Source organism: Anas acuta, chromosome 12 (assembly GCF_963932015.1).
Source record: "Anas acuta chromosome 12, bAnaAcu1.1, whole genome shotgun sequence".
NCBI lineage: Eukaryota > Metazoa > Chordata > Aves > Anseriformes > Anatidae > Anas > Anas acuta.
The window spans coordinates 12,980,535-12,997,867 of NC_088990.1; the positions used below are offsets into that span (position 1 = coordinate 12,980,535).

General features: G+C 55.4%; 1 protein-coding gene across 3 annotated transcripts in view; it reads left to right on the forward strand.

Moving 5' to 3' along the window:
- The first annotated feature begins 491 nt into the window (after positions 1-491).
- Positions 492-17,333, forward strand: part of LINGO1 (leucine rich repeat and Ig domain containing 1) — a 115,392-nt gene continuing 98,550 nt past the window's right edge. For 2 of the 3 annotated variants that reach the window (XM_068695324.1, XM_068695326.1), the window contains exons 1-2: positions 492-731; positions 15,097-15,218. Coding sequence is in view for 1 of the 3 variants with exons in the window: in XM_068695321.1 (XP_068551422.1) it covers positions 669-731 (63 nt within the window). In the remaining 2 variants the exon portion in view is untranslated. The remainder of the gene's footprint in view (positions 732-15,096; positions 15,219-17,333) is intronic. The other variant, XM_068695321.1, reaches the window with a different exon arrangement.

The window sequence follows — 17,333 nt, forward strand, 5'->3', positions numbered from 1 at the left end:
TACCCCAGCCCCAGCCACATTCAGCTCCTCTCTGCGGGGATCCGGAACCATTTTCTGTGCATCTCGCCCCCCTGGGCCTTTCCTTGTGGGAGGAAGGGGCCCTTTGTGTCCTGCTTGCGCCAGGGCTGCCCGTACCCAGCACCCTGCACCTTTTGTCCATCCCACCGGGCTTGGGGGCATCTCCAGCCGGCTGGACCACTGGGGGGGACACAGCTGAGCCCCCAGGCTTTGCCACAGCGCTGGCTGCAAAGGCTAAACGTGCTGAATGTGCCGCTGCTCCTGGAGCATCAGCGCGCACCGTGCCGCTGCTCCTCCAGCATCAGTGCCGGGGGGGCTCAGCCGCATCCTCACCCAGCATCCCGGCACGGGGGGGGCTCTCTCCCTCCGTAACCCTCCGGAGCGGGAGCCCAGCGCCGCGATTTGTCACCGGGGCCGGCCACGGGAGGGAGGCAGGAGGCGGGGGCGGCCGGGGGGGGGCGCGGCGGCGGCGGCGGCGGCGGCGGCTGCGGGAGGACGGAGCCGGGGGGGAGCTGCCGGGAACGGCGGAGCCGGAGCCGCGGTGCTCGGGGCCGGCAGCAGCCGCAGCCCCGGGGCATGAGCTCGCCCCCCCGGGGGAGCGGGGGGCCCGGCGAAGCGGGCCGGGAGGCAGGAGGCAGGAGCGGCGGAGGATGCGCCCAGCCCCGCGGAGCCCAGCCCAGCTGCAGCGCGCCCAGCCCGGCCGCCCCTCCGAGGTAACGGGGAGGGTTTGGAGAGGGGGGGGAAAAAAGGGTGGGGGGCACCGCCTGGCACGGCAGGGGGGCGTCTCCCAGCAGCTGCAGTCGGGGTCCCCCCAGGGGGTGGGGGGCGCCGTGGCATCGCCCCCCAGCATCGCCCCCCCCCCCCAGCATCGCTGCCCGCAGCGCCCGCCGCGATCGAAGCCGGGCTTTGAGGTCGGATGCAGCCGGGAACCTCCGGCACGGCTCCGGCTGCCCGCGGCCCTCCCGCTGCAGCCCCTGAAAGCCACCGGCTCTGCGGGGTCCCTGGCACGGGCAGCCGGGGAGGGGGCCCGGGCTGTCACACCCGGACCTCTCGGCACCCCCATCTCGGTGGGGATGCCCCTGGGGAGCAGTGATTACGATCCGATCCCGTTTGGGTTTGCAGCCCCAGGTGGGGCACGCTGCCTTGCACCTCGCCCAGCTGCTGTCACCGATGGGGTGAGAGGCAGAGCTGCCCTCCTGCCTCTCCTCCCGCGGTGCTCGACTTGTACGGGAGCATCCCACCCCAGGAGCATCCCACCCCAGGAGCATCCCTCCCCAGCAGGGCATCCCTCCCCAGCAGGCACCGCAGGTCCCCGGGGTGCTCCTTTTATCCGCTGCGCTGCCAAGGGAGGAGGGAGAGGGGTTTAATTACCCTCAAGTGTCAGTTCGAGATAAATCTGCTGGGACGCAGCTCTTGGCAGGTGCCAAATAACGGGAGGCTTTTGCGCACGGGAGGCTGAGCTGAGAACAGGTCGGCGGTTTAATTGGCGGCTCCTCGGAAAGGTTCGCGTCAGGGTGGAGAAAATGGGACGGTGCTGGCTCCGGCAGTGATCCCCCTGCTACGGCTCTGGGAAGGGAAGATGGATGCTGAAGGCTGACGGCTCGCTCCGGTGCGTTCCTGCGGTGCTTTCAGGGCTGGGGTGCAGAGCAGGTGCTCGGGGCTGTTGGCACAACCTCCCGTTGGTGCCGTCCTCTGAGGAGCTGATGCTGTGCTGGTTCTGCTGCTCCTTCCTTGCTGAAGCAGGCAGCTCCCGAGGGAGCCCTTGCCCTGGTTGTCAGGAGACGACGCATCCTACGGGGCACCCAGGGAGCCAGCGAATTGCCTCCAGAAGCAGGGCTCTGTGCAGCGGTCTCCTGGGGATGCGAGGTGGGGCGACCTCGGGGGTTAGCACACAGCTTCTCTTACCTCCTCCTGCCAAAATCTCTGAAAGGCTTCACGGGAGCTCACAAGATAAGCGTTTGAAGGACTGCGGTCTTGCGGCTCCATGGGGAAAAGCCTCTTCCCTCTCCCCACAGCTGCGGGGCTGGGATGCACGGAGCGCCTGCTTTCCCCCTGCCTGTGCCCCACTCGGCGGCCCCGGATCCCGGCTCAGCTCGGGGAGCAGAGGCTCCTCCAGGCCCCCGCTGCAGGACCCGTATCAGCGCCACGAAAGGATGCTGCTGCGCGGCTGGCCCCTGCGAAGTGCTGCTCGGGGACGCGCCAGCAGGAGGAGGAAGGACATAATGGTTTATCTTATTGCTCAGCCAGAGGTGCTGGGCTCTTCCCCATCCTCGTCCCAGCCTTCCAGGGGCTGCCACGGGGTGGGGGTTTTGAAGCAGCGGTGCCCCCCTGCTGGCTCCTCGGGGTTGGTGTGGATATAGGGAGCTGTCACTGCTGTTTTCTGGATGAAAGTGGTTTTTGGCCATTACTGTGGTTGTGCTCATTATTTCAGGGTCTGCTTGCTTTGAGCAGGCACCTTGCGCTTGCTGCTCGGCTGGTGACCCTGGGGACAGAGCGGGTGGTGGCACCAGCAAGGGGAAACCTGTGGGGTGCCGTTTGGGTGCACGGCTGCTGGTGGTGCTGGGGCTGGTGTGGGGTGCTTGGGCAGCTGGCCCAGGGTGGCCTGGCCACGCACAGCTCTGGGAGGAGGTTTGTGTCCCTCCCCGAGCTGCCTGTGCCTGAGTCTCCACCGAAGGCAGCCCGGAGGTGTGATTGAGGGGCAGAGACTCTTCCTCGTTCCTCTTGCGAGCCAAGCTACCATGGGACAGGCTGGGCTGAGCGAGAGCAGAATCCGTGCTCATTTTGGCGGCAACAAGCTTTTGATGCCACCTGTGACAGGAGCATATTGAGCCCTGATGTATATCCGCTGCGCTGGCTTTGGGCTCCGGATCAAGGCGTAAGAGCTTTTGATGCATGCACGCACAATGAGGGGAAAAAAAATTAAACCCGCAATCCTCAAAATGTCTGCAAATCCAGCAGCTTATCCTCACCCCGGGCAGGCAAAATTAACCAAGTGTAGGATCAGTAAATCAGGGAATCAGCCGCTCTCATCACCGAACGTGAGAAGGCTGCGAGCTCAGCTGGCACGGAGCAAGGCACCCGTGCCGAGGACGCTCAGGCTCCAGCCGTGGGGCACCGGGGGGCTCGGGCTGGCATCTGTCCTCCTAATCTGTCCTTCTGCCACGCCGAGAGCCCGGGCAGGTGGCAGTGCCGTCACCTGTGCTCATGCCGATCCACGCCGCCACATGCTCCGGTCCCCAAAATTTCCATGGGGCTCACAAACCCAGCAGGCTTCCGAGCACCCTGAGGTGTTTGCAGCTGGGACCCGGGGCCAAGCAGTGGCAGTGGCAGCTCCTGGAGGACCCCAGCGCTGCAGGAGGCTGGGGCCAGGCCAGTCCATCTGGAGGCTGATGGCATTATCCCTTAAACGCCTTTCGCTGAAATAGGATGGCCGGGCTGATTGGATTGCACTCTGTAATTAATTAGCTGGGTGCAGCGGGCAGGAGGCAGCTCCGGTGGGAGGAGAGCGGGGAAGGTGCCAGGAGAGGTGCCCAGCTCCATGCCACCCCTTCCCACTGACACGGTGCCGTACAATGTGAGCCACCAGGAGCTGGGTGCCTCTTCCAGCAGCTTGGCCCTTTTCCAGGTGAATAATTACATTTTTCCACCTGGTGAGACCCCCAAACCACAGCCCCAAGACCATGGGGAGGTGAGGGTGGGCTGGGTGTGGGTACAGGGGGCTGGGTGCCCCTTGCCAGGGGGACAGCAGGTGGGCTGCAGCCCCCTGTCCCTTTGGGTTGATGCTTTCAGCACCATCCGTACCCATGAGCAGCAAGCACCCCTCTTAGGTTATTGTTATTTTTATTTTCCTTTGTGTTTACTGTGGGGATTAACAAGGAACTGCAGCGTAAGGAAAATCCGAAGCGGCTCCTTGGTTATTGTTTAATTCAGGGAAAAAGCAGCCTGCTGAGGGAGAGGCTGAGCTCAGGGTGCCCCACGTGCAGCATCCCCGCTCGGGGGACGCAGGGCTCGTGGTGAGACCCCCAGTTTGGCAGGAGGGGCACTCAGCTGGGGCTGGCCAGGGCATGGGGACACCTGTGTCAGCACCCACAGGTGCTGTAAGGGCCTGGGGAGGAGCTGGGAGCTGCTTGGGTGGGGTGTGGAGGTGGCACACCCTGGATGGTGGCACCTCTGGGTGCTGCAGCCTGCCCTGCCGGGTGCTGGCTCAGCTCGGGGAGAGCTGCGTGCTGCTGGGTTCCCCTGCTGGTAGCTGGAGGTGCTGCCTGGGAGGGGAAAGCTGCCTTCTGGCCTGGGCACCCCGGCTCTGTGTGTAGGGTTTGTGCTGCACACCGGGGCTCTGCTGTGGCGCTGGAGGAGTGTGGCTGAGCCCTGTGCGCTGATAAATCTTGGAAAACAAAGCAGTGTGTGTTCAGCTCAGCTGAGCCCACAAAGGAAAACCACATCGCTTGAAAAAGCAAAGCTTTTAAAAATAGATTTTGTTTTATTATTATTATATTTTTTTTTTCTTTAGCAGAGAATGCGGCTCTGTTTTGAGCCGGGCAATGAAGTGCCTGGGGAGGGATGCGATGAAACCTCTCGTTTTAAAGCTCCCGGTGCCAGGTGGGGCTCCTGGAGCTTTGTGTGCCTCCAGCCCGGCTTTGTGGCGGTGCTGGCTGCTCCGAGCTGCTGCTGCCTGTGGAAACGGGGGAAATCGGGCATTTTTGGTGCCAGGGAGAAGCCCCTGGTTGTGTACCACGCGGGTCAGGCTGGTTCCTGCTGGAAACAAAGCCCTGGGCACCCCTGCAGTAGCGAGAGCTGGCAGCAGCCTGCTGCATTGCTTCTGCACAGCCACCACAGCTGCCGAGGGGCAGCATTTCCAGTCACTCAGGTCTCGTTTTTGGGGGAGAAAGAGGAGCATTGCCAGCCAGTGGGTGCCGTGCATCGTTCCTCGCTTCCCCCCGGCGTGAAGGGGAGGTGGCGGTGAGCCCAGCAGAGCCTCCCTGCTTCCCCCCCGCCCCCTAATTTGCTAAGGAGCCCTCTTGTTTGCCTCGGCTCTGATTAACGAGGCGCGTCTCGCTCTGACAACGTGTCACAAGCAATAAATTTCCGCCGAGCTGTGGGGCGGCCGGGACGCCCTCGCGCTCCCACCTCCCTGCTGCTGGCTCTGCCCCGACCCTGTGCTTTGGCCCCAGCCTGGGAGGAGGAGAGGAGGCTCGGGATGGAGAGGTTGTGGCGTGAAAGCGGCTTTCCCAGGGGCTGCCTTAGCCCCTAGGGACTCGGTGGTTTCTTGGGTTATTTGGAAATGTAAAAGAAGCCACCAGGGATGGACCAAGAGCTGCGTAGTGGCTGCAATCTGTGTTTTCCCAGGGTTTTCTGCTATGGTTTGGCCTTTGGAGAAGGGCTGGCTGTGTCCCGGTGTGAGCAAGTCCCGGATGTGCTCTGGTCTCTGGGAAGCTGCCCCGCAGCTGGCAGGAGGATGTGGGACAGCACGGCCTGGATCCGTGCTGGTGGGGGCACACCAGGCGTCACCGGAGCCTTGGGCTGGCTGGCAGCGAACCAGCCTGGATGGAGAGGCCCTGGGGAAGCCTCTTCCCAATGAAAACTGGATTTATACTAAAAAAGTGGGCAGGAATGGGTCTCCAGAGGACCCTGTGCACCCCACCGAGCTGGGGACAAGGACACGGCCAGCCCCGCGTGCCCTGTCCTCGCGCAGCCCCGGTGAGCGGCAGGGGGCTGGTGCTGTCACCGCCACTCTGTGTCTGTCACCTCCTGCCCCGTGACACCAGCTGCTCCTCTCCCCGAGCTGCTGAGGGACTGCTCGAGGTTTCTAATCAGCGAAGGGAAGCACCGACTATTAACACTGCTCCTCTTTGTATTCTTGATGGATTTTCTTAAAGCGTTGCTCTTAGAGGCTCTCCACTGTTAGCTTTTGTTTTCTCCTCAATAGCTTGTCTAATAAATGCCATTATCTTGGGCACAAATCTACTTCATGTCTCAATTCCGCTCGGCGAGGCTCGGTAACAATGGCAGGGCAGCCGTGCTTTGAAGAGGGGCTCTGTCACCGCCTGATGCCACTTCCCTGCCTCCCAGACCTGTCCCCGAGGCACGCAGGGCGCCCACTGGGTGTCGGATGCAGCAGCACCACCTGGTTGAGCCCCTCGGTGATTAGAGGGGATGTGTTAATGGCCCGGGATCCTCTCTAATCCCATCAGATTAGGTGGTGGGGAAGGGTGAAAGGCTGCAGGGTGAAGCTGAGAAGCGTTTCCTAGAGCTTGAAGGAGCTCAGCTGCAGCCAAGCAAAGGTGTTGGTGCATCTCCAGGTGGTTCCTGCTTGCTCCAGCTGGGGGAAAGCTCTCCCGGGCCACTTCCCTGTGCCTGCAGCTCAGCACCCCCATGCCTAATTTTCTTTAAAGGATTTTTTTTTCCTACTTGGTTCTTGCATTTTAAAATGCACACGCCGTGTGTACAGCATTCAGACGTGCTCTCGGCTTTCCCCCAACCGTAATTGCTTTAAAACTGCAGATAGTTGGCAAAAGCAATTTTCTCTACATTAGGGAAGCCTCCAGCTCATCTCATCCCTCACACAAGCCTTTGCAGTCGCTCTCCCCCAGCCCTGCCTTCTCCCCTCTGCAGCTGAGCGATGCTCGGAGCCTTGCGGTGCCTCTCGTCCTCCGCGCTCCCGGGTGATGCCCTCTCTTCCCCAGCCTCCAGGGGGGAGGACCCGCCTCTATCACCGCTTCTGCTGAGCAAGGGTGATGCTTTCTGGCTCCTCGGCCGTGCTGATGGCATCGTGACATCTGTGACCGTGGTCCCATCTCCTGGGCTGGCTGGGCATGTGTGCCGGGCACGTGCCGCTCTCGTTCCAGTGACTCTGCTGCCGGAGTGTTTAACATGCTCTCTCTGCTCGCAGGACGTGTCGGGCTTTCAAAAAGCATTAATGATGGAGAGTAAATTGGAATCTGAGAGAAATAATCTGTAGGCGTTCTCTGTAGGCCTTGTCTTGCCTTGCCTTCCTCAGCCATGGCGAAGGAACAGCGGCTGAACAGGAATATCAATGAGGAGGAGCCCCAGCTCCCTCTCGTCTGTTGTGATGTCTCTTGCTGTGCTGGGGTGGCTGCGGTGGCTTTTGTCACCTCCTGCTGGAGGACAGCCTTTGGTTGTGCGATGCTCTGCCTGCCCCAGCCAGCCCTGGGGAAGCAGGACCTCGTGCAAGGACCAGACCTTGCAAATGGAGTCAAGCTGGAGGTAAATGCACCTAAACTTGCTCTGTGCGTGCTGCAGCCTCCCTGCCCTGTGCCGAGGCCCCTTGGCTCCTTATCTGCTTGGAGGGGAAGATGGGGTCCCCCCGGGGCTGATCATCCTTGTGAGCATCGGCACCAAAACCAAGGTGGGGTGGTGGCGATGGGTGCAGGAGTTCTCCAGCCTGAGCCTGCAAAGGCTGACGGCTGCTGCGGGGCTGCGAGCTGAGGGCTTTGGCACAAGGCACACGTGGAAGGGGCTCTGCCTCTCCAGCACAAATGGTGACTTCCCTGAGCAGGTCCTGAATGGCGCTGTGGGTTGTTCAGGTGGGAACTTGGTGAAGAAATCCATACCAAGCGTTAATCGAAACTTTGGGAGTTCCCTTTCCTATTCCCTGTGTGCCTGCACTGGAGGTGGAGCCCTGCTGGCCACCCTGGGGTGTTCAGGCCGAGGGCAGCAGAATCTCAGGAGGCACCTAAAGGGCTCTGGGCCCCAGAGGAGAGCCAGGGTGCTGTCTGCAAAACCTACTTGTTGCTCCTGCCCCCATCCTGCAACACGAAGGCACAGCTGGCACGGATCTTGTGTCCGTGGAGAGCTGTACCTTCCATGTGTCTTCGGCGAGGGGCTGTTCAGGTACAGCTTCCTACCTTAGTCTGGTCCCTGGGCTGCTCTTGGATGTTTACCAGCCTTGTAATTAAAGCTTTTCCCATCTCTGTTTATTTCCTGAGCATTGTTTCAATGTCTGGAAAATCCTGTTGCAGCAGAGCCTGGAGTACTTCAAAGATGCCCAGGGAGAGGACAGGTGCTCTGCAGGGACCCTGCATATGTCAGGCACAGAGAGAAATCAGCCATGTGCTGGCTTCCACTAACCAGCTGCTTGAGCTGGGTAGAAACTCCAGATCTCCCCTTTCCTTCCTTTTCCCTATTTCCAGTACCCCAGAGCATCACTTGGCACCCTGGGGCTTGCTGTGCTGGGAGCACAGGCGCCCAGTCCAGCCCCAGCAGCTGCATTCCCTACTGCCCCACTCCATTTTTTTTTTTTTTTTTGTTTGTTTCCACTGTAAAAATGTGTAGGGAAAACCCTGCCTCGAGCACCAGGGCTCGGCTGTGTGCTGAGATGTGCACGTTTCAGCCTGTTGGCAGCCACTGTGCCTTGTGGCACGGAGGACTGAGGTCTGGGGGGCTCTGAGCTCCTGAGGCTGGGCTGTTGAAGGGCTTTTGCTTGAAGCTTGGGCAGCAATGGTAGCTTTTGGGTAATGCTGGCTTTCCGTTGGTGTGTTCACAGCTTCTGTGTAAACCAAGGGCGGGTTGTCTCCTTACCTCTCCTTGCAAGTATGGAAAAGAGAAAGCCAAACATCTCCCAGCTCAAAACCTACAGAACCTAGGCTTTCTGCCTGTTTTTTAAGCAATGGGGCTTGGTGTGGAGGTGGAGACACCGGGGTTTTCTCCTGCAGTGTGGGTACCTATTGCTAGGAGAGCCCAGCACAGTGCACACCACTGAGTGTCCTCTCAGCCTTGAGTGTTTGGAGATCTCCAGATGGGCTTTGGGGCTTCACGTGTCTGAAGCCTGCTGCAATCCTCACCATGGCATGTTGAGCGGTGTTCGAACACCCTTCGGCTGCTCCCTTTGGGGGCTCAGTCCTGGAGGGACTGGGTGACGCTGATGGCTCTAGCTGCCCCCGAATTCGGGGTGCTCTGCACCTCTCAGAAGTGGGACTTCTTGCAGCCCCATCCTTCCAGTCGTGCAGCTGTGTGCCGTCTTAATAGTGTCAAGCTCGCAATGAGCTCGGGCAATTTGCTTTATAAAGCAACGCGCTAAATGTGTCAACACTCAGTGCATGTTTTTAATATAATATTTCAGATTGTTTTGAAAGAAGCCAAGATCCTTCCTTCCCTCTTCATTAGGAACGCTTTATGTGAAAGAGATGAACAATAGAGAGAGTATGCCAGGGAGAAAGCGTTCCCAAGTATTTGTTGCTGCTGAGAAATTAGCTCTGCTTATAATATAAAGCTTCAGTGCCTGACTGTGGGGGCAATTAGGCAGTGTGCAAGCTGCTGAGGAAGGCTGCAGGGTCACCGTTGCTGGAGATGTTAAGGCCAGGCTTGACAACGTCCATCAGACATGGTGAAATTCCTGCTCCTCAAGGGAAGGGGATTAAATGATTGTCCTGCCTACCCAGGGAGAGTCAGAAGTACAATGTGAGCTGCTCTGCCATGAGCACTTTCAGGCTGGGTTTGTGAATCTTGCTCTGTTTCAGCCCAGAAATGATGGCTGTGATTTTTTAACTCGCTTCCCAGCAGGATTGCGGGTGGGTGGTTCTGCTGCTCTTCTGGCCTCCAGCTGGGAGACTTGGTCTCATGCCATGAGAAGGGTAAGACCTTTTGTGTGGCTCTGTTCTGACTGGTGCTAGTCAAAAATAATACAGCTGAAATGCTTTCATCAGAGAAATATGGTTCCCGCTTCTTCCTCTAGACTGTCTCTTTCATCTCAAGGCAGAGGAAAAACTTTCAGGGAAAGTCAAAACTTTTCCTTTCTGCTTCAGACCATGTACTGGGGTGGGAAAGGGCTCGTGCCCTGGCCAAGGTGGCACCGCTCTGAGCAGCACAAGCTCCTTAGCTGGGGTTTTTGGTGGGTGCCACAGCAGCAACAAGCCCTGAAAAGGGTTTGGAGCAAGGAAGGTCAGTCCAGGAAGAATGCTCCAGACCTGATCCTGCAGAAGCTGGCATGGCAAGGAGCTGTGCTGGGACCGTTGGGGACACAGTGGGATGGGGGCAAGCTGGAGCAGAAGGTCAGTGTCCTTTTGTGTGCTCAGGACAGGCAGGATTTGGTTTTTCTTCACCTCCTGCTAATCCTGCTGCTGAAATATTTCTCCTACAGATCTCTCTCTCTCTCTCTTTTTTTTTTTTTTTTTTTTTTTTTTTTTTTACAGCTCCTAAATGGAGTGTTTAAGCTTATTCTTTTCTTTTCTGTGAAAGAGGCAGTAAATCCTTTATCCTGGCTGGCTATTTCTGTACGTGCATTTCCTCTTTGTACTGCAGCTTGTCAGCTGTGTCAAAGCCCAGAACCTTGGCCTCTGTTGGACTCCAGGCTTGGATTTCTTGGTATTTAACAACACAAGCTCACTCGGACTAACATTTCTTTTCTCTCCTCTTGGTGTCTTTTTGCAAAAATACCTGTTTAAAGCAATTCCTGACAAAAGGGAGCAAGCAGAGAGGTAATGGCTTGTCAGCTCTGTCCCCAGCACAGCCGGGCGATGCTGGCTCGGCGGTGGGTTTTGGCATGCGGGGGGATTAGCGGGGGGAGGTGGCTGCCTGTGTGTTGGGGTGATGGCAGAGCTCTTGGCATCTACCAGCTTCGCAGTGGAGCTGTGCTGGTCCTTGAAGGTGATGCCAGCTTACCACTGTGGGCATGTGCCTAGCCATGGCGGCTGCTTGTACAAGAACAAAAGAATAAACAATGGGAACTGTGATTAATTAGCGCAGCAAATTAGCAGGGTGCTTGGCCAAGCTCGAGCTGGAGGTAAGGAGCTGAGATGAGATGAGAAGGCTATAACCAGCTCTGGTAGCTAGGAGTGAGACTGCCAGTGCTCAGGGTGTTAATTACTGTACCCTAATCCAAGTCAGCGGAGTTATCTTTGACACAGTGCTCTGTCTTTGCTCTTCATTTGCAAATTTGTGCAAGGACCATGATCAGCAAATAAATTTGCAGAAAGCTCGTGGCGGGCCTAGAGATTTGGAAGTATCCTCGGCAAATATTTGCCCGCCTCTACGGTGAACCTTGCAAATGCTTCTCGTGACCTCCATGCTGAATGTAACGGGCAGCTTTGGGTAGGATGTCAGGCCTCGGGACAGGACCAGGAACGGCTGCTGCAAAATGCTAAGTGTTCCCTTACATCCTCTCTCCTTCCTGCCCTCTTGCTGTGCAGCATGTGGATATCTTCAGATGTGATACACTTGACTGCTTTCCTTGTAGGAGCACATCATTCCCATTAAAAGGTGGCTGCAGCTAAATACCATTTGCTCAGCGAGGTCTAAAGCAGTGCCCTTTTGAGTGATTGGGAGGCACAGCCGCTTTCTTGGGGACAAGAGACTATTTTTCAGGCTCTTTATTATTAATTTGTTAAATGCTGGCTGATCGAAACTGAGATGCAAAAAAGGATGTGAGCTCTGCTACAGGGACCTCACAGTGAAATAGATGTATTAAATCAAACCCAGGCTGGAGGTGATAGTGCTGTGTGTGAAGGTGAAGCTGGACAGGAGAGGGGTGAAGATGCCTCTTTCTCCACCAGGAAAGGGTCTTGCTTCTTGTTCAGTGCTGAAATCAAGCTCCTCGATCAGCAGGGAACGGACAAGTCATTTCTCAAGGTGTTTGTGGGACACTTTGGCTTAGGAGGGGGGCTCCCTGGCCCCCTCCCTGGGCTCCCTAGACCCCCTGTGGGGCTGCAGAGCTGGGGACCCATCCCTCAAGCACTCTGTGTGCACCACAAAGGGTATGGGGTATGCCATGGCATTTACTGGGTCCTTGCTTTTTCCCCCTGCTATTTGTGACCTCCTCCCCAGTGGGATGGATGCTGCTGGCATGCTTTATGTAGCTTTCTGTTCCTCCTTGTGGTGGTAAGTAAAAATATTGCTATTTCAGATCTGAGAGGTCTAGCTAAGAAGTTTATCCTAACAAAAGGAACATTCCCTCCCATGAATGGTTACTTGGCTTTGATAACATGTAAGCAGTTGTCTGGAGCCCATTCTTCCCTCGTGTGAATACCTGGCTCTAACATTGGGTTTATTTTCCTTACCCCTTGCATACTGTTCAAAGAGAGGAGATTTGGGTCTCTGCAGTCTCTGGATGGGTGGGGAATACTGCCTCTCACTATGATCATGGTTAATAAGCTTCTGCCTGACCTGTCCTAAATTGTGCTTGCATTATTACACGCTCAGTCACGATAATCTCCAGCAGTTTTGATGCCATGACTCAGATGGTTTGCTTTGTGCCATAGCTTGGAGGAACTGCAGGCTATCTCCTCTGAACCCCCAGGTGCCAAACTGAAAAGGTAAGGCACCTTCTTTAAAAATAAATTAAAACATTTCCCACTGGGGCTCCAGTGAGGATTGTCTGTAAGCTCTTCACTGTGCTTGAACACTACTATTTGGACTTGAAATACAGGTCAGCCCAGAACCTTAACCTTGGCTAAAGTAAATTTAATTGTAATTGATAAATTCAGTTGGAAAATCTCATTTGTTTGGGCAAGTGTAAGGTCTTGATTTGTTTGGGGAGTTTATTTTGTTTTCTCTGCAACTGTTGGTGACCGTCTGGTCAGCGGTGTGTGTGAACATGTGTGAGCTCTCAGACACAAAGCAGTAACGCAGCCTGAGGCCAGGGCTGGATCCAGGTGCACCCAGGCTCCACAGGGAGCCTGCAAAGCCATGGGGTCTGCTCCTGGCCTCATGACTGAACGGGAGGGTCCTCTTCATCCTTCAGGCCTCCAGTTTCTGTAGGAGCTGCTCGAGCGCCATTGCTGAAGAAGCTTAACCTCTGCTGGAATGGCCGGATCAGGCAGAGATATCTGACTTCAGCTGTGTGTTGTAGCACTGTGTAAGCAATCCTGGCATGACTAAAATGTGGGCCTGCTGCCCCTGGGGGGTCCCCACCTCAGTGTGACTGAAATGTGGGCCCCTGGGCGGGCTGCCATCTCAGCGGGCCTGAAGGGCAGGCCTCCATTTTGACACCAGCTGGCTGCCTGGGTGTGCGAGTGAGTCTCACAAGCAATTAAAAGGTACTTCTAAAATCACGGGCTGACAAAAATATTCTCTGGGAGATTTATAAGCAGGCTGGCATTCCCTGAAAATGAATCCTGGGTTGTGTGTGTAAATGAAACTGGCTCCAGATGGGCATTGTGCAGTCCAAAGAAAGCGTGGTTCTCGGAGGGGAACTTGCCCCAGTTTATGTACAAAAATGACTCCCCTTGAAGTTTGTAAGAAAAATGCTATTGCTGTACCCAAGGTGATCCTCCTAAACAGTTTTCCTTAAAGTGCTTTTGGTTTTTGATTGCAAAAAGAAAACAAACCCAAAGTACCCCAGACTCAGCAGGATGCCTTCTTTAGTTGTAGTGCATCTGTACTGAGTCACAACCTCAGAGCCTAAAAGAATCCCAGGAAAAATTAAACACAAATTAAAAATTTTAAGAGAAGTTAACTGATTGAGAACCTAAAACACCCCAGCATTTGTATCTCTTGTATACTCTTGTGCTACTTCTATCTGATAGAGCTGGAGGTTGCAGATGACCTAGGTTATTTTTCTCATTTACCACTATGTCTTGCAGATAACCGCTATGAACAGAGGGAGGAAGTTGACTCCACCACTAGCCCTGAGTCTGGACCTTTCAATTCCACTAGAAAGGAATTTGAGCTCCCTAGCACTCAGCAACAAAAGAAAATGTGAAGAAAAATGAGAAGAAAACAGTAAAAACTACACTAAATTGTCCACTGAGAGAAGCTGGATCTGATGGCAACCTTGTCTCAGTCCATTTTCCCTGGAGTGCAACCTATTTTTTTACCTCCCAAACTACTGGGGGAAATGAAGAATTTATGGAGCTTTGGATAATAAGAAAGTTATAACCTAACCTCAGCTAATATGGACCAGCTTCTTAGAGCTGTAGCACCAGAAGAAACTTGAATAAGGCTCTATGACACGGCCAAGTGGTCAGTAGAGCCAATTCCAAATACTGACGTTAGATCACACAGGGTTTCTATTTTCAATGCTATTTTCCAAGTATGTTCTAGAAAAACAGATTGGACTGAAGTTTATGCATGCAAACAGTTCAAGGGTGAAAAACCAGCCAGCTACATGGATAGACTGAGAACTCTGTGTAAGACGTGCAGAAATAGATAACCCTGTGAAGCAAGCAAGACCTGCACTTGTTTCAGTTCTTGTTCAGGGCTTAGGTTCTAAAATTTATGAAAATATTCAAAGTACGATACAGTGATTGGCTGGGAAGGAGAAAGCATAAAGGAATTACCAGCTGCTCAACAATTTTATAGCGCAGCTAAGAAAGCAAAGGGGTGAAGCTAAATCAATGGCGCTACAAATTCAGCAATTAGAAAATGCCTGCACCCCCTGTAGGCAGAGTAAAAGTAGAATGTCTGGCCCCTGAGGGCAATTAGGTTCAAACCCTGTTCAACCTGTGCATGCTGACAATCAATGCAATTTTTGTAAACAGCCAGGTCACTGGAAATTAGAATGCCCTCAACGATTTCGCAGCACTAGCCCATGTTTTTCTTCTGGCGCTCACAGAACTGGTGATTTTGGGCCACAGTCACATCACCCATAGCACAGGACAGCCTGAGGGACTGTGACAGTGCCCCAGTTCCCTTTAGACCCCTCTGTACTGCATTTAAATTGCCATGTTGCAGGAAAACAAAACAAAACAAAAAGACCCCTGTAACCTGTCTCACTGGTACTTGAATGCCTGATACTCTGATATCCTGATAATGAATGTCAGCTCCACCTCTACTGTGCCTCCTCTCTGTTTGCAGATGGTAAAAGTACAGTGAGTCCTGAGAGCTGCTGTGTTTAGGCTCCCAAATATCACCCTACAGCTGTCAGGAGCCCCTCGGGGACTTGTGGACATGTGTAGGTGTCTGTAACTTGGTGCATAGAGGTGCATGGGACCAACAAGGGTCCCACCTGATCTCCTGGTTTCCCTGATGGCAATGGGAATAAGAGTAACAAGGAAAGAAGTTGGTATTTAAGTTAGTTCTTTTTTGTCCTAGCTTTAATGTTAAACTCGCAGTGGTCACAAGCTGGATGGGGGCTTGAGGTCTTGCTTTCCCATGCTGACATCTCCTGTGCCTTCTCATCCGCAGCCCCCTGTGCCCAGGAGCCATGAGCTGCCCCCAGCACCTGCAGAGCCCCTGGAGCAGCGCCCTGTGTGCAGCCCCTCGGTGCTGTTAGGCTCCCTGCTGCAGCCTCCTGCATCCCTCCTCAGGTAAGGACTGGCTGTTCTGGCCGGGAAGAGCAAACGGGTGTGTTAATGTGGGTGAGAGCCTGGCTGGGTTTTGGCTGGTTATGTCTTCTTCCTTGTCCAGGAAGGAACTGGGTTTGGGTGGGACTGGTACCTTCCGATTGTCTCAGCTGCCCCAAAATGGTGTTTGGGAAAGGGTTTGTGTGTCCTCTTGCTACCTCAGACTGCCTGTTGTCTTCTCTCATATCTGCCCTTTGTGATAAGATTGTTTTAAAGGTTTCTCAAATAAATTGCGCTAGGTTCATGGGGGATACGTGGGGCTGGCCGTGAAATTGTTCTCAGCTGAGGCATAGATATTGGGTTTAGAAACCAAAAGCTTGGTTTCTGGTGTTGTGGGTTTTGAGGCTTCTAGACCTCTTTGTTTTAAAGCCTCTCCTTGCAAACAGAGGTGTCAGATGTGTGCGATAATGTGCGAGCATTGCTACTTCTCAGTCTGTTTAATCTCCTGTGCAGACAAGCTGGGCCTAGCAGAAAGATGTGGGTGTCCCGAGCATTTTGTGGGGTGGCAGAAGGCACAAAGCAGGAGGTCTCCAGCAATGGTCACAGCAGCTCCAGTGAGCCTGAGCTGGGAGATCCGCCTTTTCCCAGCTCAGCACACCCAAACCCTGATCTCCCGCTGGGTTTTCATAGCTAGGCTTTTCAGGCAAGTCTAATACAACTTTTCTCCTCAAACCTGCTCTGAAATCTGCCAGCCTGATGTGCTTCAGCCTGGCACATCTACACGCAGCCACGGGGAAGCAGGGGCTGGTTAGTGCTGACATCCCCGGCCATAAATATCTCGCCCTCTCTAATCCTCCCTGTAGCTTCAGTGCTTCTGCTTTACTAAGAGTTATTTGACTCTCTGTGCTGCACTTCGTAGACAAATGGCTTTTAAATAAAACCCTCTGCTAACTCGTTAGGCCTCCTGTCCAGGTCACTTCCTGGGCAGGTGATTTATGGGGCTGCGTTTAACGTTTTATTAACTCGGAGTCGCTGGGGCCGGTCAGTCGGAGGCCATCCCGTTGGCTGCGGTGAGCTGCAGCCCGCTGAATTGGGCTCCCACCGCCTCCTCTGCTCCCAGAGCATCCGCGGGGGGCGAGGAGAGGAAAAGCTGGAGGATCCAGAGAGGGAGGGAGAGGTCTGGGAGGGCTGAATGAATCGTGTGAGGGTTAAAGAGATAATGGAGCTTTAGATCTTATCTGGGGAGCTGCCTTATCTCCCGCTGTTCCTACGTGAGTGCTTGGCTGCAGCGGGGATGGGAGAGGAGCCCGGGGGCTTGGTGAGGAGGTGGCGAGGCTGTGGGCTGCTCCCTGCAGGGCACGGCTGTGGGAACAGCCCTGCTGGGATGTGCCTGTGCTAAACCCTTCCCGCAGCACCGCCTGCCTCCTTGCCATGCGCGTGCACGAGCCCATTTAGCTCCTGGCTTCCCTCCAGCCTTTCCCCTGGCTGTGCTCCTGGCAATCTGTCTGTGCCAGTCTGCTTCCCTCTGACCCCAAGCCCTGCCCTGCAGCTGGCTCCGAAAGAGCCCCGGCATGGGGAAAGCTGCCGGGGCCTGAGTGAGCTTCACCTGGGGAATCCGGACCTCCCGTCGGCGATGTGAGGCTGCAGCAGCAGCTTTGATTATCTCTGGGTCTGTTGCCGCTCTCCCCCTGTGCCCTGTCTTTGTTCCAGCTGTGCTTGGAGATGTTATTCAGTGGAGTTTTCCAGCTCTTGGTAACAGGGGGAAAAAAAAAAAAAACGAACTCCTGCACAAGCAGAGCTAATGAGCTCTCCCTGGAAATAAAAGCATCCCGAGGACAGCCCGGCCATACAGAGCAGCCCGTGCTCAGCAGCTCCTTCGGCCACTGAGCCACGTCCTGGTGCTGGGCACCACGAGGAGGCTGTGGCCACCCGTCCTCCCTCACCCATCACCCCTCTGAGGGCTCAGGAAGGCTGGGATGTTGTTTGTTCCTCTGGCCCTCGCTGCGTGGGGCTGGGATGCAGGTTTGGGAGCATCCCCGAGCACCGTGGGACCTGTGTGCTGCCCCAAACCCTGATGTGTGCGTGCTCACGGGACAGGGTGAGGAGGGGAGACGCATCCCATGGATGGGGCTGGCTGTA